This window comes from Tamandua tetradactyla, chromosome 5 (genome assembly GCF_023851605.1).
Source record: "Tamandua tetradactyla isolate mTamTet1 chromosome 5, mTamTet1.pri, whole genome shotgun sequence".
In the NCBI taxonomy this organism is placed as follows: Eukaryota; Metazoa; Chordata; class Mammalia; order Pilosa; family Myrmecophagidae; genus Tamandua; species Tamandua tetradactyla.
Window position 1 is genome coordinate 136,566,984 of NC_135331.1, and position 23,149 is coordinate 136,590,132.

Sequence of the window (23,149 nt, forward strand, 5' to 3'; positions counted from 1 at the left end):
TATCCCAGTTACCAGTAACTACTTGTTGGCTAGTTTTGGGCTTCTTCTATTCTGAAGTCTATCAGGTGCCTTCCTTGCATCCATATGCTTTCTGCTTCAAATGCTGCTACCGTGCAGGACTTGTGGATGTTGGAATTTGGTCCCCACCCACTCACATTTTAGAGTTGTAGTATAATTTTTCACCTCATTGTTGTAAATATTTCCCATATGTTTATCCTTTTGTTCTCAACTGTTGTATTTGTATATGAGAATTTGGAGAGATTGAGAAATTATGCTGCCCCTGTCATTTTCCCAGAATCTGAAATCCTTTTTAAACCATGATTTATTTAGAAATGGATTTAATTTCCAGACCACTGGAAATTAAGGCTACTGGTGGTTTGAAGAGGAGGTTATTTTTATTAATTTTTGGTTTTGTTACATTGTGTTCAGATAATGGGATCTGAATAATTTTCTTTCGTCATTTAAGGAGAAATTCTTTGTAAATTAATCATTTTTAATGTGCTGTGGCATTTTAATAAAATTTTCTCTTAGTATCTTTATATCACATATACCTTACATGTTGAGATTAATTTTTAATCCAAAGTTCTGTATTTTCAAAATCTATTTTATCTGTTGCATTATGAAAAGCATGTTAAAATCTCCTTACAAAAAAGAATTAAATACAGTTTTGGTTTTAGTTATATAAATGTGGTCCTGTTGCATAGAAAGTCATAGCTATAATATCTTCTCTTTTTTTTTTTAATTAAAGAGGTTGTGGGTTTACAGAAATATCATGCATAAAATAAAGGATTCCTACATAGCACCCTATTGTTAACACCTTGCATTGGTGTCTGTTTTAGCTTGCTAAAGCTAATGAAATGCAATATACCAGAAATGGGTTGGCTTTTACAATAAGGATTTATTAAATTTAAAGTTTACACTTCTGAGGCTGTGAAAATGTCCAATTCAAGGCATCAACAGGATGATACCTGAATTCTGAAGACAGGTTGCCAGCATTCTCAGCTCCTCTGTCACATGGAAGTCACATGGCGCTTTTACTGGTCTCTTCCAGGTTTCATTGCTTTGAGCCTCTGGCTTCAGTGGCTTTCTCTCTGAGCTACATGTTTCTCACTTTTAGCTTCTGTGTCTCCTTCTTTCTAAGCTTCTCTGGCTTTTCTCTCTGAGTTTCTCTGGATTTTTTTCTGTGTCGTCTTTTATCCTTTTATAGAGGACCCTAGTAACAGGATGCATTTGGGGTATACCTCAACTGAAGTGATATAATCAAAAGGCCCTATCCACAATAGGTCTACACTCATGGGAATGTATTAGCTTTAAGAAGTTGATCTTTTCTGGGGTACATACAACTTCAAACCATCACAATGTGGTACAAAATATCTTCTTTTGATTGTACCTCTTATCACTGTAAAATAGCATTCAAATGCTATTTTAAATGTTTAAAGCATTTTGCCTTGTTCTCTTTTCTGATATTAACATTGTAGTCCCTGCTTTTTCTTTCACTTTTTTTTCTCCTTTTTATCTATTTCCTTTTCCTTTTTTTGTTTGTTTTTGTCCATTTCTCTCCCCCCTCCCCCTCCCCCTCCCCCTTCTCCTCCTTCCCCTCCCCACAGCTTTCTGTGTCATTTTGTTTAGATTTATCTCTCATGTGGCATATATGGCTAGATTTTGTTTTGTTTTAATATATAACTGAGTATCTATCTGTTTTTTCTGGGTGCACGGTCCAGGAATCAAACCTGGGTCTCCCACATGAAATGTGGGCATTCTAACCACTGAACTACCCCTGCACCCAGTATCTATCTTTTAAAAAGAGGAATTCAGCTGTTCTCATTTGTTATACTCACTGTATGTTTGGTCTTTATTCATATTTTTATTGATTTATTAATTTATTTATTTACTTATTAAATATCACATAAAAACATAAACATTCTTACCATGTAATCATTCCATTCTTGATGTATAATCAGTAATATCATCATATAGTTGTATATTCATCATCATGATCATCTCTTAGAACATTTGCATCAATGCAGAAAAAGAAATTAAGAAAACAAAAAAATTCATACATACCATACCCCTTACCCCTCCCTTTCATTGATCACTAGCATTTCAATCTACTAAATTTATTTTAACATTTGTTCCCCCTATTATTTATTTATTTTTAGTCCATATGTTTTACTCATCTGTTGATAAGGTAGATAAAAGAAGCATCAGACACAAGGTTTTTACCATCACACAGTTACATTGTGAAAGCTTTATCATCATACAGTCATCTTCAAGAAACATGGCTACTAGAACACCGCTCTACATTTTCAGGCAGTTCCCTCCAGCCTCTCCATTACACCTTAACTAAAAACATGATATCTGTTTAATGCATAAGAATAACCTCCAGAATAACCTCTCAACTCTGTTTGGAATCTCTCAGCCATTGATACTTTATTTTGTCTCATTTTGCTCCTTTCTCTTTTGGTCAAGAAGGTTTTCTCAATTCCTTGATGCTGAGTCCCAGCTCATTCTAGGATTTCTATCCCATGTTGCCAGGAAGGTCCACACCCCTGGAAGTTATGTCTCATGTAGAGAGGGGGAGGGCAGTGAGTTTGCTTGTCATGCTCAAGCATGACATTTGCTTGTCATGCTGGCTGAGAGAGAGAGGCCACATCTGAGCAACAGAAGAGGTTCTCTTGGGGGTGGCTCTTAGGACTAATTTTAAGTAGGTTTAGCCTATCCTTTGTGGGGTTAAGTTTCATATGAACAAACCCCAAGATTGGGGGCTCAGCCTGTTGCTTTGGTTGTCCCCACAACCTGTGAGAATATCAAGAATTCTCCACTTGGGGAAGATGAATTTTCCCTCTTTCTCACCATTCCCCCAAGGGGATTTTGAACATAATTTTTATTCACTGTTCAAATCACTCTGGGATTTATTGGGGCATCACTCTGGACAAACCTACAAAATTTCATACCCCACTCAAGGTTCCATGGACTATGGTGTTCAATTAAGCTGTCCACATAAGTTATTTAGGAAATGCACTAGTCAAAATATAAATTTTTTGCCAAATAAAACATTTTTTGCTTTAATCTCACACGTAAGTTCAAGTTTTAAAATATTAATTACCATCTATTTTCAACACCCTGCAGTATTGACATTCCTTTGTTCTTCCTCATGCAAAAACATTTTAAAATTTGTACATTTAGTCACTATCATTATACACTCTAGGCATTCCTGGATTATACCATTTCAGTCTTTATCGTCTTTCTTTCCTTCTGATTTCATTTGTGCCCCCAGGCCTCCTCCCTCTATCATTCTCACATTCAGTTTCATTCAATTTTCTAACATTATTGTCTTACAGTTAGGTAGTGTTGTGCTATCCATTTCTGAATTTTTATGATCAGTCATTCCTGTTGTACAATCTGTATCCCTTCAACTCCGATTACCCAATATCTACCCTATTTCTTTCTCCTAATGGTCTCTGTTACTAACTGATATTCTCCAAGTTCATTCACTAGTGTCAGTACATATCAGTGAGACCATACGGTATTTGTCCTTTTGTTTCTGGCTAATCTTACTCAGCGTAATGTCCTTAAGGTCCATCCATGTTGTTACATACTTCATAATTTTATTCTGTCTTACAGCTGCATAAGATTCCATTGTATATATATACCACAGCTTGTTTAGCTACTCGTCTGTTGATGGACATTTGGGCTGTTTCCATCTCTTGGCAACTATAAATAATGCAGCTATAAATATTGGTGTGGAAATGTCCATTTGTGTCCTTGTCCTCATGTCCTCTGACGAGGTACCTAACAGTGGTATTGCCAGGTCATATGGCAGTTCTATAGTTAGCTTCCTGAGGAACTGCCAACTGCCTTCCATAGTGGTTGTACCATTTGACATTCTCACCAACAGTGGATAAGTGTGCCTCTTTCTCCACATTATCTCCAGCTGTTATATTGATAATGGCCATTCTGGTGGGTGTGAGATGATATCTCGTTGTGGTTTTGATTTGCATTTCCCTAACAACCAGAGAAGTTCAGCATCTTTTCATGTGCCTTTTGGCCATTTGTACTTCCTCTTCTGAGAAGTGTCTGTTCATGTCTTTTGCTCTTATTAATGTTCTTTTAAAGTGAGAAGGGTAATTGTTATAATATTGACTATTATAAATTTGACTATTTCTTGTGAGATTTTAATGCAGTGAATGAGTATTTACTATACCAGAAACTATTCTCCATGTTTAAGCATATTTCATGGTTTTATCATTTAATGCCCACGACAGCACACACACTGTTATTATTTGTATTTTAGACGTGAGGAAATGGAGACACAGAATTACCAGTTATTGATAAGACCGGGGTTCAAAGCTTGATCCAGCTTGGCTTAATAGTTTGTGCTATTGGGTTTAAGATAGCCCAACTTAAATAACTTTATGAGAGTCTAGTTATACTTTGAATTTCTATAAAAATTTCATTCAGTTATAATCTAATAATTTTAGGGAAAACTAAATTGATATTTTATAATTTATTTCTCAGTTTCATAATTTGACAAGAATTTAATATTTTATTTCAGTTGAAATATTTTAGCTATGAGATTGTTGAAAGATTTCAAATGAAACATCACTTCGTGAATAACCAAATGGAATGAAAACTTGAAAAAATTGTCATGAAAATGTAATCTAGTACATAACTTCTTTGCCATGCACCATGCAAATTCATTGAGGTTTAATTATAATTTGAAATAATAGGGCATATGTATGTACGTATATATGTATACATATGTATATATAAAGTATTCAGATGCTTACATTGTATACTAAAATTATCTGCAAGGTTTTGTTTTGTTTTATTTTTCTCTTTTTTTAAATTAGATCAGTCCCAAAAGTGATGTTTGGTCCTTAGGATGCATTCTGTACTATATGACTTATGGGAAAACACCATTTCAGCATATAATTAATCAGATTTCTAAATTGCATGCTATAATTGACCCTAATCATGAAATCGAATTTCCTGACATTCCAGAGAAAGATCTTCAAGATGTGCTAAAGGTAATGTTAATAATTATCCTTTGCGATACAGATCTAGAAAGATAATGTTTCATATAATTGATTGTTTGATTAAAATAAATAACTGAAATGACTGGACATATAACTGACTTCAGTATAAACTGGTTTATTGAAAGGAATTTCTAACTGAGTTAATTTTTTAAAGGCCATATTAATATCACTTTGAAGGTATTTTAAAACTTATAAATACTTTGGGATTTTCTAAGAATAACATTATTTAAGAAAATCTGCTTTGTTTTTAAAAAAATTAATCTTTATTTTTATAGTGTTGTTTAATAAGGGATCCTAAACAGAGGATATCCATTCCTGAGCTACTGGCACATCCATATGTTCAAATTCATTCAGGTACTTCTTTTTTAAAAAATCTGTTTTTACCAGGGTATTAATGTAAACAGCTTTTTGAATTTAACAAAAACAGAATCTGCGTTGGCAACTCTTTTCCAGCCTGCATCCTTCCTTAAAGAAGTTCCTGTTATGCTAAATGGTAAAGAAAATGAAATCACCTTTCTTTACTTGCTAGCATTCATATTTGCTTTCCTGAGTAAGGGATTATAATTAGTGATAAATTATGAAAATGGAGCCAGTTATTGTGTTATTAAAAATGTACATTTAGATGTGAACTCTTTTTTTTTCTTATTAGTGTTTGATATGTTATTGGTTATATTTATTTTATAGGTAACCAGATGGCTAAGGGAACTACTGAAGAAATGAAATATGTTCTGGGCCAACTTGTTGGTCTGAATTCTCCTAACTCCATTTTGAAAGCTGCTAGAGTAAGTGTGTTTAATCTAGACTGCATTAATCATAACTATTTCCTGTAGTTTAGTGAGTTAGACACAGATAATCCAAAAAACAGTTAGTCCTGTCATCTGATCATTTATCAAGTATGTTTCTACATTTACGTACTTAACATATGCTTTTTGACAAATATAGCTTTATTTTATTTACATTCTTATTGTCAGCCCAGTTCAGAGTAGATTATCATATAAGGTACTTTCAAAAGATTGCTGTTAGGTCTCATCGGGAATAAATTCAATATAGGAAAATCTGTCTCTTAACTCTTGAATTCATTCTTAACATAGCTTTTGAATTCATTCCCTCTAGTCAACTTTTTTCTTAAACAATCTTAGAGAAATCAATATGTGTCACATGTAATGACTTCTGTTAAATTGTACATAGCAATCAATATATTTTTCAAAGCAATTGTCTCAACCCTTTCATCCTCCCAGTGTCTATTTATAACTGTACCATGATTTTTTATGCAGTTTTATTGAGATATATCACATGCCATATAATCATCCAAAGTGTGCCATCAGTGCATTCACCACCACAATCGATTTTTGAACATTTTCATTACTCCAAAGCATAAAAATAAGTATAAAAATTAAACATAAGAAAGAACACACAAAACACCCCTTCACCCCCCTAGTATTTATCTATTTTTTTGCCCTTATTTTTTAACTTATCTATCATACACTGGTTGAAGGGAGTGTCAACCACAAGGTTTTCACAATCACATGTATATCATCATTTTTAACCTCACCTAATCATTTCTAGAACCCTATGAATGCTTATTGACCAACTTTAGCTGTAAAACTGTTAGTAATTATTTTAGTTATTATTATAAAATTATGGAAACTTAAACTAAAAGCACTCTTAGATCTCTGTGTAGGGGTAGAGCCAGTCTACAGTGTCAAGAACTTGGACACATTTCTGAAGGAATTTACTGTAATTCACTATTATATTTACATTCATATACTGTAAGGTAAAAATGTTTAAAAAATTCCTAAGTGATAATAGATAATAAATTAATGGCCTTAGGAATTAGATAAAATTGGCTTTGTAATTTCGCTTTACATTTCATATCATCATGTTTTAAATATCTACCAATATATTGTCCAAATCCTCTTATAAATAAAATAGAGATAAATTAATTATCTTTGTAACTAAGATTATGCACACTTTGAGGGAAAAAGTTATCTTCATAAATTATATGTTGGCTGGGCTTTAAATTTTAAAAAAAATATATGTATTTTAATTACCTAATTATACTTATTTACATAACAATCTGCATGATTTTTTAAATCTTTTCCATTTATTAGCTTAAATATCATCTGAAAGTATATATTAAGTTTTCTAATAAGTATAATTTGCAATAGGAATTTATCTAAGACAGGGTCTATTTAAGAATAGTAAGGAGGATTGAGAAGGCTTTAAAAGTTCATATGTATGATTGCTTATAGCTACTTATATTTCTCTTATAGAAAGATTGGATTGTAGCTAATTCTTAAGGCCAAGTGTGGTATTTAGTTTTGTTTCTTATCTCTAGTAGCTTATAAAATGATTCCCTAATTGTAAGAACAATAGAGAGAAATTTATTATATTTATAATATGTGCAGTTACCTTTACTAACCTGATAATACTTTGAGTTTAACATTATATAATAGATGTGTTATGTTTTTTAATTTCAGACTTTATATGAGCAGTATAGTAGTGGTGAAAACCATGATTCCTCTTCATCATCCAAGCCTTTTGAGAAAACAGGGGGGAAAAAATGATTTGCACCTACTCATAGACTATCAAATAACACCTATAAAATATATTGGACTGTTGTACACTTGATTCTTTTTGGACACATTCTCTTGAAGACCACTTCACTCGGAAATGTAAGCGGGAAAACTCAGTAGATCATCAAAGGAAAGCTAAAAATAACAAGCAACAACCACTAATGGTACTGTATATATCAAATTGTAGAATTATTTTTCTCTATTTTATGCTTTCCTGTAAATCTAATCTATTTGATGTATTTCATACTTGGAATAGTAGTGAATAACTAAAATATTTTCTGAAAAACTATATAAATGAAGCTTTGTAGCATATAATGACACTAAAATTTGAAAATTATAAAATTATTTTTTTCAAGTAAATGTATTGTTGTAGCAGCAAAATTCTTAATAGGATTGGGGAAAGAAACAGTAGTAGACCTTAGTAACGAACTTTGGAAGAGGGGGTTGGAATCTCCCAAAGGGTTTGAGTTTGAAGTAGATTTCCTATTTCTTTATGATATAGTCCATAAAGGACTGCACATGGTTTTTCAGTTCATCCTTTAGTTGTTCATAGTGTCTGTTGTTTCTGGTATTTAGAGTATTCTCCTGGGTTTTGTGGTATAAGTTTCATAGGGCGTACCCTTATTCTGTGGCTTGCTTGGTAATGGGTAATTACAAACATGGCTCCAGAATTTCTTGCTTGAGTCTCAAAGTTAGAAGGCAACATCACATAATACTCTTTTCCCGAATTTTTAATCTCTGTTATTGGTTTTCAGGGTTATTGGTTTAAGTTAATGGAATGTAATAGAAAACCTGTTCAAGCTAAAGCTGGAGTTTTATAAACAGGTTCATGAAGAAAACATGGTACAAATTTCTAGAAGACAGAAATTTATCCCACATATGAATTTTATCCTGTGTATCCTTTGAAAATACTTTTTTCTTTTAAAAATGGTCTTGAAGTTTACTGTATATATATATATATATAACCAATCTTTTTGAATGCTTGCATTTTAAGAGTTAGAAATTTAGTATGTGAAAAAGCATTCAAAAGATTTATTGTCACATCTCAGTAGTACCTGTGCATGTAGAAAAAACAACTCAATCTGCAGATCTTACTATGGGAATGTAACTTTTTCCTTTGAAATCAAACAACAGAGAATTCTTACCTGATTCACAGTATCTTTTCTGTCCTATCCAGATTGGATCAGCTACTTCCTAGCATTGTATAAGTTATAAAAAGTATCTGATGTATCAAATTTGAGTGTCATCAGTATTCTACAAGTTTGATAGTTTTTATAATAAATAATCTCATATATACACTAAATTTCAGGGGATTAGTGTTATCAGTATTTGATAAGAAAAATTTCATTGGCAACTTTATGTTCCCTCTAATGTGCCTAAGCTAAATAAAGTAATATTAGGGTTTCTGAGTGTTTAATTTTTTTTCTGCAAATCTGCTTGGAATTTAATAAATATTTATTGGGTAGTTATACAGAGTGGCTGGGTGGAAGGAGCATTGAAAAGGGCTCAGCTCTAATCTCAGCATTCAGTCTGGCAAACTTTGCGGGTTTGGGTAAGTCGCTGATTATCTTTGAAGCTTGGATTCATTTATTAGTAAAATTAGAAGAACAGACTGATCTTCTAGGTCTCATTTCAGTCTTAAGTCTATGAAATCCTATATGAAACATAAATTTAGATTAGGGAATAGTTACTAATGAAAATCCTCACATATTTGGGGTAATAACTTTCTTTTATGAGTACAACCTAGTTCTGGGGTTCTGGAGTTTCTTACTTGAGAAATCCTAGGAAAGTACATAAGAAAGAGACCCTCTTCCCTCTTCGCTTTAGGTAAATCCTTATGCCCAGCCTAGTTTCTAGGCTGCCCAGCCATCTTTCCCATGTTGACAACCCTTCTCCATCTCCAAGGAGCACCACTGTACTGTACAGGTACTTGAGTGTTGATTTTTCTCCTGTTGTCCTATAGCATCTCCTGGTTCGCTAGTTGAGTGGGGCTATGGCCAGAATGGGAGGAAGAATGTGTGCGACTTCGAATGACAATGTACTACTCTAAGCTGTGACTGGCTGTTTGCTTTATTTGTCTTGAATTTTTGGTTTTCTTTTTTCTGCCTTCTATTCAGTAGAGATTGTGGGTAAAAAATCCTAACATTAAGTATTTACTAGAAACTGGGTCAAATTTTTAGAATACTTTGATGAGTAAGTTAAGGCTAGGAACTTCCTTCCCTATTAACAGAGACATCTGCATCCATAGTCATTTCTTTGGGATATCATCCCATCTTATGACTTTCAATACCTTATGCTTATAGATAATTCTCTAATTAAATCTCCAGCCTAGACTCATACATTCATTTGGCTACTCAGCATCTCTACTTGGAGGTCTGAGAGACAACTCAAACTCAATTATATAAAATAAAATTTACCCCTATCAAAACCTAATCCACTCACATCCTTTCCCCATCTCAGCTGATGGCAATTCCCTTCTTCCAGTTGTTCAGCCTAAAACCTTGGAATCATCCATAACTCCTCACTTTTTCTTACAGTCTACATCTAGTCCATTAGGAAATGCTTCAGCTCTGTTTTCTAAATATATCCAGAATCTTACTTCTTGCCACTTAACTTCTACCAACCTCTTTTCTGCATCATCTTTCTCCTGGGTTACTGTAACAGTCTTCTAACCGGTCTCCTTTTACTCCTACCTTTTATCCCTTATGGTCTATTCTCAGGCCAGAGAGATCATTTTTAAACAAGTTAGAGTCAGATCACATCATCCCTCCTCTCAAAACCCTTCAATGGCTCTCGAATTTCACTAATAAAAGCCATGCTCTTACAATGATCTGTAAAGCACTACATAATCTGGTCTCTTCCTACATCTCTGACCTCATTGCCTATACCTGCCTGCCCTGGTGGTCTCAGCTTAAGCTATACAGACTTTTTTGCTTTTCCTGTAACATGCCAGACTGTTTCCTCTGCCTGGTAAGCTTTTCCCTCACCTCCTTCAGGTCTTTGCTTAAGTATCAACGTTGTAAGAAGGCACCTTGCAACACCTAGCTCCCATATTCCTGATCTTCTTAACTCTGCTCTTTTTTTTCTCCTCTAATATGCACTTCCCTTTTAATATAACTTCAAAGTATATTATGAAAAATATTTATGATTTATTATCTGTTTCCTCCTGTTAGCATGGAAGTTCCACAAGGGCAAGGATCTCCATCTGCCTTTTTAGTTCCTAAAACAATGTTGCCACATGGGAGTCATTCAGTAAGTTTCTGTGGATAGAGTGAATGAAGGGCTTGAAAAGTGTGCACAGAGAACAATGAGAGTGAGGAGGGTTATGTAGCCTAGTATTGAACAGAGTGGGAAGCGTTTTGAATGTAGAGATGCCTAAGCTGAATCCAGGAGAACAGGATAAGGAAGAGAGGGGCATTCCAAGAAGAATGATATAAACAGGCATGCAGCAGTGAGTTTTAAGTGATGAGTACGTGAGACGGCAAGTTATGATGAGAGACCAGCCTGAGAGGATAAGGATGCTCAGACCAAGAAGCCTCTTGTATAACCCAGCAGGGATCTTGGAAGTTATCCTAGATGCAGCTCCTTACAGAAAACCATCAAAGGGTTTTAATTAGCTGTTAAGTAAAGGATAATTGGAAGTAGGAATTATAGTTATTATGCTATTACAGTAAGCCAGGTGAGAGGCTGTATGGATCTGCATTGAACCATGTTTGGAGGTAAAGGTGGAGACAAACTCAAGAGAAAATTAGAAGGTGTTATGAACAGATGCTGATGGCCCACTGGATAAATTGGATGAAGGAAAAGGAAAATTGAGTTTCTGGGTTGGGTATGCAGAGGATGATAAGTCCCATAAAGGAAATTGGGCATAAAGGGAAAAGATTTGGTTTGGGACAGAAACTAATTCAGTTTGGGACATGATTTTTTTAGGGTATTGATGCGACTAATTTCCTTAAGTTTGAGGTGTTAATCAACATCGTTGAAATGAATTCTCCATTTTGAGGAGATGTGCAAGGGCTAGAACTATGTATCTTAAAGTCAAGCAATGAAGCTAGTAGCTACAGCTGAGAAAGTGGAGAAGACTGGGAGAAAGCATAGAGTAAGATTCCTTCTCTAGAGTTGGGATGGGCTCAGGAAGTCAGTGAGCTTCTTGAAGTTGCATACAGAATTATGAATGCATCTGTCTTTGTGTAGGCAGCCTTTAACCAGTGTTCTCAAAGAGATCTTTGACCCGTTCTGTCAAAATAGAATGAGATGGAACAGAACTATGGAAAGAATCCTGAGCAACACTAACATTTAGGGAAGAGTAGAGCTGGTAAAAGATACTTCAGAGAAATAGAAAGAAAATCATGGAATAGTATTTCAAAACCTGCAGTGGACACTAAGTATGTGTGTGAGTGTTTTGATTGCTTTTTACCCATTTGCTGGGCTGTGTCATTTATTCATTTTTAGCAACAGCACCCTGATATTTTCTTAGGGTTTATCCTTTTGTCACTCTGCATATGACTTGGGTTGTTTTGCCACCTTTAATGGTGAACATGAGACTGAAGTCTGGCAAATGGCATTAAATTCTATAACTTTTGCTGTAGTACTGGGAAAGAGACCCCTTGTTTTCTCTAGATTTAAAGCTGTAAGGATATAACAGAACAGTGAGGATCTCATACAGAGGTCACTTCCTTAGGTAAAAGCCAACATGGAGGAGAGCAGAATCTAGAGACTGAAAGACTGAGTTTGGATCTCCTTTGGGTACTTGTTTCCTTCTGTATTTGTGTTTTTAGTTAATTGCAGATAAATCTCCCTTTTTTGCTTGAGGAAGAGGTGAATTTCTTTCACTTATAGTGGAAAGAGTCCTGACCATTATAGAAGCCAATGGAGTTCAGAGTTTTAAGAAGGGAGTGGTCATTCAAGTAAAATTTAAAAGCCAGAGGGCATTGTAGCCTAAAGGAGTTAGCTGGATGATTAATAGGTTGAGGGCTTTGGTTCTGATATTTGGTTTTTGATAGAAGAGGCTTGAACATAGCATATAGGCTGATAGAAGAAGCTTTGGGGAAAAGTTAGAGATTAAGGAGAGGATTTAATGAAGAGACCAGGGAAATGGGTAGCCTTGAACAGGAAGTCTTCTACTAAGACTAGAGGTGAGGTAAGGATGGAGATACATTAATAGATAGAAGCTTTGGGAATTTAAAATGATAGCCACAACTTTTCTTGTGAAGTGGAACACAAGCCATCTGCTGAAAGTGAGGAGTTACAAATAGATTTGAGGTTGAAGTTAGAAGGATTAGCATGGATCCTGGAAGTAGGGAGTAGAGATTTAACGAGGATGAAGGAGAAGGATCTGTGAGACCACAGAGGGGTGCGGCAGACTGATGAGTCGAAATATATAGTAGCAAAGGCTACATAAATGGGAGCCACCTGTCCTCTTAGAGATCTACTTGTTTCTCTAGCTGACTTTTAGAATAATTATCACAGCCAGAACTAAATTTTGCCATCTGGCCCAACCTAAGAAAAAGTCAGACCTTCTATGCTACCAAATCTTATCAGTGGAAGTTGGGAAAAGAAAGACTGGGAGGGAAGAAAAAGTCCTTTATTTCTTTCATGGGAGTGTTCTTCTCCAGTGGTTTCTTTTTTCATAATAGCTGTCTTCCTCCATTTAATGCTTTCTATAATGTTTAATCATAAATACTGTTGGATATTTGCATATTTTTAGTAAGCTAACATAATAAAACTGTTTGAAGAATGCTACATGCATTTCATTTTTCAATCGCACATTGGTGTTGGTAATCTTTATTTCTTATGTACATATTTACCAAGCAAAAGAGATCATAGTCCAAAATGAACTGTTTACAATTTGTTTTGTTTATTTCATGATTTTCTGCTGAATTGCTGCCAAATTAATTTTTTCAAATTAATTTGCCCAAATATATAACTATAGTCCAATGTAAGATAACATACCACCCATACCTGGGAAATATGCCTATTGTCAATTTACAGTCAGGCCCTAAGCCTTCTACTGACATGTGGCAGCAATGGGACTTGGTATTTCTTAAATAGCTTTAAATGACTTAGATGTACTGAAGGGATTTTTTGAGAACATATGCAGCGTCTGAAAATATATTTCTGTGTGATGAATTAGTGACCAGTGAATTTCTAAGCTTGTGTGTGTGTGTGTGTGTGTGTGTATGTTCACGTATATCCTTATATAAAAGACATATAAGAGTTCATATATTCTTTTTTTTCCCCACTTAATATTTCTTAAAGACACTCCTCTATAAGCACATAGAGCTCTATCTCATTCTTTTTAATGGTAACAGTCCTTCGGTGTTGTAACTAATTTCCTGTCTGCAACATTGAGATAGTTTCCAATTCTTTGCTATTACAAAAAACTTAAGTAGTAAATATCTTTGTGTTTGAATTTTTGCACATATTCAATTGTACCTATAGAATAAATAACTAGCAGGATTCTTGGATCAAAGTTTATGTTCATTTTAAATTTTGTCCATTGTTCCAGTTAGTTGAGGTCTTTTTTACCTTGTGCCTGGTTGTTTTTGACTGTGCTAATAATATTATTTGAAAAAAATCATATGAAAACTTCAATGATGGCATCTTCCTTCAGAAAGGATTTTTGTTTGCTTATACTTACATTTATATCACTGTCGCCTAATTAGGACCACAGTCTCTCAGGCTTAAGGTTTAAGGTTCCCAGTAATACCCAGATCGCACAGAACCAGATTAAAATGCACATGGTTTATTTCTGGCTCATACCTTCCCTGAAGGACTAGCCCTTCTGATTCCAACTTAAAGTGAATGTCAGGAGGTGAAGGTAGATAATAGACTCCCCACCTTAGTTAGTTCTTGGGCTTTGAGTTTCGTCAATCATACTCCATCAGTTTGCCAAATTTATAGCTCAGTTTCACAGATGTTTCCTCCAGACTGGCAAATGCCCAGCTGTGCTTATCTCTCTGGGTTCTCATTCCTCAGTATTTTGATAGTCATTTCTCATTAACTGATAATTAGTTATGATGCTGCATAACAAATTACCCCAAAACTTAATAGCCTAAAACTATAAACATTTATCATCTCACATTTTCTATGGGTCAGGAATATGAGTATAGTTCTACTTGCTGTCTCTAGATCAAAAATCTCATAAGGTCACAATCAAGCTGTCACCCAAGGCTGCAGTATCATCTTAAGGCTAACCTCAGGGAGGATCCACCCCAAGTTTATTCATATAATTGCCAGCACAGTTCAATTCCTTGTGGATTGTTGAACGGACGGCCTCGGTTCTTCTCTACTGTTGGTCAAAGAGCGGTCTTCCTCCCTCAGTTCCTTGCATCCTGGATGTCTCCATAAGGCAACTCACAAAATGGAGCTCATCTCACTCAGACTGAGCAAGTTAAAAGGTGAGAGAGGACAGCTAAAACAGAAATCATAGTCTTTTTGGAACCCAATCTTGAAAGTGAATTCCCTTCCTTTTTTTCATATTCTCGTTGTTAGAAGCAAGTCACTATATACAGTCTCCGCTGAAAAAGAAGGGACTATGCAAGAGTGTGAATACCAGAAGGCAGAGATCATTGTGTGCCATCATTGAAGCTTCCGACCATAAATTGTTAGCTCTTTGATTTTCTTATGATTTTTCTCCTATTTTGTATGTATTTTTAGATTTGTCCTTCAGGAAAGAGCCATGCCCAGGGGCATATTAGAAAAAATGTCAGATGCCAAGGATGAGAAAGTTACAAGAGAAAAGCAACATTTTATGCACAAGGAAGAAGCTTCAATAAGATTGAATGTCTGTTACTCAACAGAAATCATGGAGGCAATGAGACAGTGAGATGAAGTACTTAAAACACTGAAAAATAATTTTCAACCAAGAATTGTATGTCTGATGGGGCTGCCTTTCAGAACTAAGGGGAAGATTATGACATTCCCAGATAAACAAAATTGAAGGACTAAGAACATCACTAGATTTGCCCTACAAACACTGCCAGAGGGAGGTCTTCAGATTGAAAGGAAAGGACACTAGATAGCAGATCAAACAACAAAATAAAGATCTCCAGTAAAGGTAAACCTTTGGGTCAGTTTAAATGCCAGCACTGTCATATTGTATTTTGGTATATGTATTAATTTGCTAAAGCTGCTGGAAATTTTTTTATTACATTTCAAATTTACAATTCTAAGGCTGTGAAAATGTCCAAATTAAGGCACCAACAGGAGGTTACCTTCTGTTCTAGTCTGCTAGAATGCAATATATCAAAACTGAGGCAGCTTTTACAAAAGGGAAATTTTATAAGTTACAGGTTTACAGTTCTAAGGTCATGAAAATGTCCAAATTAAGGCATTCAGAAAAAGATACCTTAACTCCAAAGAAAGGGCCAATGAAGTTCAGGATTTCTCTCTCAGCTGGGAGGGCACATGGACATCTGCTAGCTTTCTCTCCTCATTTCATTAGGCTTCCCTGGGGGCATTTTCCTTCTGCTTCAAAGGTCTCTGTGTGGGCTCTGGTGGTTCTGGTGGCTCTAAAGCTTTTTCCAAAATGGTTCCTTCTTAAAAGGCTCCAGTAGGCAACCCCACCTTGAATGGGTGAAGACACATCTCCACCCCACCTTGAATGGGTGAAGACACATCTCCATGGAAGCCATCTAATCAGAATTTACCACCCATAATTGGGTGGGTCATATCTCCATGGAAACAATCAAAAAGATTCCACCCATAATACTGAATGAGGATTAAAGGACATGGCTTTTCTGAGGTACATAATAGCTTCAAATCAGCACCTTCACTCAAGAAAGGCTGATGCCATCTGGAACACCTCTGTCAGCTGGAAAGGCATGTGGCTGGCATCTGCTGGTCTTTTGTTCCTGAGCTCTGTTGCTTTCAGTCTCTGTTTCCTTTGGGATTTTCTCACTTGGCCTCTGTAGGCCTTCACTTAGCTCCTCTGGGACATAACTCTAGGTTCTGGCTCACTTAGCATCTCATGGGAAGGCACATAGTGACTTCGCTGGGCTCTTTCCGCATCTAGGCATTTGCTCTCTCTGTTGGTACTCCAGGCATCTCCAAACAATTGTGTCTCTCTCAGTTCTGAAGCAACTTTTCTCCAGGTATCTACATCACAGGTTTCTTCAAAATGTTTCCCCTTTCAAAGGACTCTAGTAAACTAATCAAGACCCACATCTCCATCTACTCAAAAGGTCACATCCACAGTTGGGCATGCCACATCTCTGTGCAGATAATCTAATCAAAAGCTTTTACCCCACAGTATTGAATCAGGATTAAAAAGAAATGACTGTTCCCACAAAATTGGATCAGGATTAAAACATGGCTTTTCTGGCGTGTATAATAGTTTCAAGCCAGCATAGTATATAACTCCATTTTTTGTGTCTTACAGGATCTAAAATGCAAATGCATAAGAAGTAATGATAGCCTATGGTTTCAGACACAAAATTTTAAAGATACATTTTGTGACCAGTATAAAAAAGGTGACAGTATAGAGGGATACAGTAACATATTTGTGTATGCTATTAAGGTTAAGCTGGTATCAAGCCAAATGTGGTTGTTTTAGATAAAAGATGTTAAATATAAACTAATGGAAGTCACAAAGAAAAATTCTGATAATTGAGATAGAAGGAAATGAGAAAGAACTCAAAAATCATATAAATATGAAAAGAGGCAGTAATGAATAATTAAGGGACAAAAAAAGTTATTAACATTTATAGACACCAAATAGAAAAATGGCTGAAAAAAAGTCATGCATTATCATGACCTAATTTAAATGTATACGGATTAAACTCTCCAGTGGAAAGGCAGAAATTGGTAGAAAGGATAAAGAATCATGACCTAACTATATGCTATTTATAAGAGGCTCACCTTAAATTTAAATTTGAAAGTGGAAGGATGGAAAAAATATTCCATGCAAATAATAATCAACAGAGAGCTGGTATAGTTATACTAATATGGAATAAAATAGACTCAAAGTAAAATACTATTATATGCTGATAAAGGAGTCAATTTGACAAAACATATAACAAGTATAAATATATAGGTACCTAAAAGCAGGGCCTAAAATATATGAAGAAAATATTGACATATTTGAAAGGAGTAATAAACAGTTGTAGATTTAAAATAGACTATAATGCACCACTTTCAGTACTGGATAGAACATTTAGATAAAAGATCTATATTTTAGTTTTCTAGCTACTTAGAACAGATATCATGAAATGGGTTGCCTTAAAGCAATAGAAATTTAATAGCTTACAGTCAATAACTTTAAAAATATTGAAACCATATACAAATATAAGAACCAAAACCATAAAATTCCTAGAGAAAATATAGGGAAAAATCTTCAGGACCTTGTATTGGGCAATGGTTTCTTAGACTTATTCCAAAAGCATGGTAACAAAAGAAAGTATAGATGAATAGGGTTTCATCAGTATTACGAACTTCTAGGATCAAAGGACTGTATCAAGAAAGTAAAAGGACAATCTACAGAGTTGGAAAAATCTCAGGAAGCCATATATCTGGTAAGAGTTTAATGTCTAGAATGTATAAAGAAATGCTTCAACCCAACTACAGCAAGACAAACAACCAATTTTAAAATGGGCAGAAGACTTGAATAGACATCTCTCCAAAGATCTACAAATGGCAAATAGGCACATGAAAAGATGCTCAATGCCTTGAGCCACTAGGGAAATGGAAATCAAAACCATAATGAGATACTATTTCATACTCATTAGAATGGCTGCAGTTAAAAAAAAATTTTTTTTTTCGAGAGGGTGTGAAGAAATGGGAACATTTATTCTTTGTTGGTTCAAATGTAAAATGGTATAGCCACTGTGGAAGACAGTTTAGCGGTTCCTCAGAAAAGTAAGTATAGAACTTGTATATGACCTAGCAATTTCACTGGTATGTATATGCCCTAAAGAATTAAAAGCAGGGACTTGAACTGATATTTACACACCGATTTTCATAATGACATTATATACAATTGCCAAAAAGTGGAAGCAACCCGAGTGTCTACCAACTGATGAATGGATAAACAAAATGTGGTATATACATTAAACGGAATATTCAGACTTAAAAAGGAGGGAAGTCCTGATATATGTGATAACATGGATGAGTCTTGAAGACACCATGTTGAGTAAAATAAGCTAGACACAAAGGACAAAGATTGTCTGATCTTACTTATATTAAATAATTTTACAAATTCATAAAGTCAGAAACTAGAATATAGGTGACTATGGGCCAAGTGGGGGTGGGGAATGGAGAGTTGATGCTTAATTGGCACAGAGTTTCTCTTTAGAGGATAGAAAAATGTTTTGGTAATGGTTGGTGGTAATGGTAGCACAACATTGTGAATGTAATTATAAAACACCATGGAATTCTATGAAAGTGGATAAAACGGGAAATTTTAGGTTGTATATACGTTGCCAGAATAAAATAACAACAACAAAAAAACATGGACGTGTATAACACAAAGTAAACCCAAATATAAACTATGAGCTGTAGTTAGTACAATTATAATAATATTCTTTCATCAATTGTAACAAAGGTACCACACTAATGCAAAACATTAAACTACAGAAAACTGCATGTGGGAGTTAGGTACATAGGAACTGTAGATTCTGCATGATTTTTCTATAACCCTAACAACTGCTCTAATTTTAAAAAATGAAAGCAAACAAAAATGTTGACTAGTAGCCTATTTCTATGTTAAATGGAAAAGTTACAATGTATTGCATATAACCCTAATCGCATTTTTGAAAACACAAAAATGTCGTTTGATAAAGACAAACTGTAAAGTTAGAATGACAGTGTTTAAAATATCAACTTCCTGATTGCCAAACAGCTGATACTACTGCTAACACACAATGTAGTAACATGCCCTCACAGCCTCACCAATATCTGAGATGCAACACTCTTGGTGACAATCAGTGCTTCTCAAAATGTCTACACATGATTCTGATATTCCTCTGACTGTACTGGAATGTAATGTGGTGTTTACCCTGCACATAAGTAATTTAGTAACTTTTTATTGAATTTGGGAGATAAAACAAATTTTTCCTATGTAAACATCAGCTAAAATATGTTGCATTAAAAATACGTACATATCGCCTGCCATGCCAGAGACCAGGTTCGATTCCCAGTGCCTGCCCATCCGAAAAAAATATATATACATATATAGGTCCCATTCCCAGCTCTCCTCCCTCTACCACCCCACCCACGCCACGTTTCCCCTCTGGTCCCATTATCCTCTCACACCTCCCACTCCGGAGGAGCTCGTGGCGAGGAGGAGGTGGCGCACAGCCCGGGGCCAGCACCCAGCGCAGGTGCATGAGGGCCGACAGCCGCCGGGAGCCGGCGGGAACTTTGAAGGCTTGGCAGTGAGCGATGCAGAGCAGAAATACTACTGGAATCTCTTCTACTGCAACATCAAGAGCACTAAGAAGGTGACGGCCAACGGACAGCTGCTCGAGCTTTCCAGGCCCCGCAGCTGCCCAACAACGTGATCCTGCAGTTCATGGAGCTTTGCGGTGCAACAAGACTTGGTTATTTTGGAAGAAGTCAGTTCTATATTGCTTTGAAACTCGTAGCTGTGGCCTAGGCTGGGTTCCCTTTAAAAGTGGAAAATACAAATTCAGTAAAAGACCTTCCTATGCCAAGATTTGTATCTTCAATGAAGTTCAATGAATCTTGCCATGCAGCCTCATATTCTTCAGATTCTGAAAATCCAGGGTCTTATTCTTGTGTGATTCCTCCACCACCCAGCAGGGGACAAGTGAAAAAGGGTTCCATAAGCCGTGACACCGACCAGCCTGGTGCATCTGTAGATCAACAGAAACTACATCCCCTGTCCTTTGCCACAGCAGTCCTCGCTGACTTCTCTACACATGTGGAGGAAGCACAGCGGTTATCCCAGTAGCTGGGACAGTGAGATGCCCCTTGCTGGACTGAGGTCTTTTGTATCTCAGTTTGGTGACGCACAATCGGGTCCTGTTGGCAATGCAGTGTAGTCAGGACCCTCCGTACATTCACCTCAATAAAACTGGGTCAGTTTTGCAGATACCCCACCAACCAGTACTCTTTTAGCATGCATCCTACTCCTGTGGAGGTTCAGACAGCGGTAGGAACTGTACCCTCAGCTACAACTGCCAATGGAATTATTAGACAATCTAGTAGTTACCATAATCCCTGGAAAATAAAAGATAAGACAGTATTATGTAAATCAGTTTAAAACCATTCAGCCCGATCTAAACATTTATACCAAGATCTGCAGCGAGAGAGCTTTTTTTATAAAATGAAAACTTCCTATTTTGAACTTGCTCATATTTGGGAATGCTCAGACATTGATAAAGATGGTGCACTGACACTGATGAGCTTTGTGCTGCTTTTCATCTGGTAGTTGCTAGGAAAAAAGACTACAATTTACCTGAGGAACTTCGGAAACCCCAGTGGCCAAACTGTTCAGCCGGGGTTGGGGATCAGCCAAGAGAGGTAGGTGACCCAGGCTCTCCTTCAGAAGCACCTCCAAGCAAATCACCGTCAGTGCTCTCGCTGAACCAGATTTGGCCAGAGCTGAATCGGAGCAGTGAGAATGCTGCTATTGTTCATCTAGTTCCCATTCAATGACTCTAAACAAAGTCCACAAGAAGGAAACAGAGATTAAAAGAACCGGCAGCAACGATACTAATTCCACTAGCCTATTACTCCTGAAGCCTGGCCTTTCAGAAGAAAATAAGATACATAATGGAAATTTCCTTCTGGGAATACTGTAGATGGTTACAGTAGTTCAGACTCATACTTCTAACCCAGAACAGGTTGGGAACAATGTAACTCCTCAAAGGTCTCATTCAGGAGTATCGCCTGATAACACCGCATCCCTCCTCCCCCTTTTTGGCTACAGCCCTCCTATTCTTTTTTTTTTTTACATGGGCAGGCACCGGGAATCGAACCCGGGTCCTCGGGCTTGGCAGGCAAGCATTCTTACCTGCTGAGCCACCGTGGCCCGCCCAGCCCCCCTATTCTTGATCCTTAGATATGAACCTGGCTTTCGCAGTCACCACAGGACAACAGCAAGCTGGAGTTGTCACCCACCCCCCTGCAGCGCCTCACAGCCCACAGGAGGACCTCACGGCAACAGACCCCAGAACAGCCCAACTTCGCGGATTTCAGCCAGTTGGTATTATTTGCCGCATCACGTGTGAATTATGAACACTGAAGCTTAGCAGCATCCCGAGTCTTGCGGGTTGAAAATTCTTTGGATCCTACAAGTTAATGGCTTCGAGTTGCCAAAACAGATAGTAAAATGGAAGAAAAGATAGCTGGTAGTGCTCCACAAGGCACTTTTCCTCTTGCTCCACCACCTAAACCTGTTAGGGAAGGTTAAAATCAGCAGGTAAATTAAGGCCAGAAGTTGATGAACATATATGAAAAAACTAGTGTCTTAGCTGCTGTTCTTGCCTCACAGCCAATCTATTCCTTGATCTGTGGAGAGAGATAGAAAGCTATTCAGGCATCAATTAGATGCAATATAGTGAATTACAGCAACAATTAAAGGAAATTCTGGAGGAGAGAAGTTTATTGGAAGTTCAACTGTAACAACTTGGACCATTTTCTCACCTATAAGCTAACTGGCATTAACTGTGAACATACCCCTTTTTTTGTCTTTTGGATGCATGGTCTAGGAATGGAACCCAGGTCTCCTGCATGAAAGGCGGGCATTCTAACCACTAAACTAATCGTACACCTGAACATATCCATTTTTATGTGGTTTGGGGTTGAAAGCCAATTTGGAGACCCAACATTCAGTTCACTGCTTAATTCAACATTAAATTTTATGATTCTGCTTTGTCTGGTGTTCTAGTTTGCTAGCTACCAGAATGCAATATACCAGAAATGGAATGGCTTTTAAAAGAGGAATTTAATAAGTTGCTAGTTACAGTTCTAAGGCTGAGAAAATGTCCCAATTAAAGCAAGTCTATAAAAATGTCCCAATTAAGGCACCTACAGAAGGCTAACTTCACTCAAGAAAGGCTAATGAAGTTTAGGGTTTCTCTCTCAACTGGAAAGCACATGGTGAACATGGTGACTATATTAGTTTTCTCTCCAGACTTCTTGTTTCATGAGGCTCCCCCAGGGGCGTTTTCCTTCTTCATCTCCAAAGGTCTCTCTGGGTGCATGGGCTATGGTAGTTCTGTGGCTATTTGTCATTCTCAAGCTTTCTCCAAAATGCTTCCTTTTTTAAAGGATTCCAGTAAAATAATCAAACCCCACCTGGAATGGGTGGAGTCACATATCCCTGTATTCAAAAGTTAATACCTACAATTGGGTGAGTCACATCTCTGTGGAGATAATTTAGTCAAGTTTCTAACATACAGTACTGAATAGGGTTTAAAAGAAATAGCTGACTCCAAGTGATGGAGCAGGATTAAAACATGGCTTTGTAGGGTACAAAAATTCTTTCAAACCAGCACACCTGGTATGTTAACTATTATATTTAAATGCCTTTTATTTTTTAATTCCAACAATAAAAGGATCAGGATG

General features: G+C 36.4%; 1 protein-coding gene and 1 pseudogene across 10 annotated transcripts in view; both read left to right on the plus strand.

The window, feature by feature from the left end:
* Nucleotides 1-23,149, plus strand: part of LOC143684891 (dual specificity protein kinase TTK) — a 99,302-nt gene that overhangs the window by 70,979 nt on the left and 5,174 nt on the right. For 7 of the 10 annotated variants that reach the window (XM_077162306.1, XM_077162307.1, XM_077162303.1 and 4 more), the window contains 4 exons: nt 4,854-5,030; nt 5,315-5,393; nt 5,724-5,821; nt 7,520-12,777. In XM_077162306.1, coding sequence (XP_077018421.1) covers nt 4,854-5,030; nt 5,315-5,393; nt 5,724-5,821; nt 7,520-7,606 — 441 coding nt within the window. In that variant the 3' untranslated portion in view covers nt 7,607-12,777. Of the gene's footprint in view, nt 1-4,853; nt 5,031-5,314; nt 5,394-5,723; nt 5,822-7,519; nt 12,778-15,274; nt 16,171-23,149 lie in introns of those variants that run through there. The other 3 variants (XR_013176239.1, XR_013176238.1, XR_013176240.1) reach the window with 3 other exon arrangements.
* Nucleotides 20,112-22,677, plus strand: LOC143682768 (ralBP1-associated Eps domain-containing protein 1-like; annotated as a pseudogene).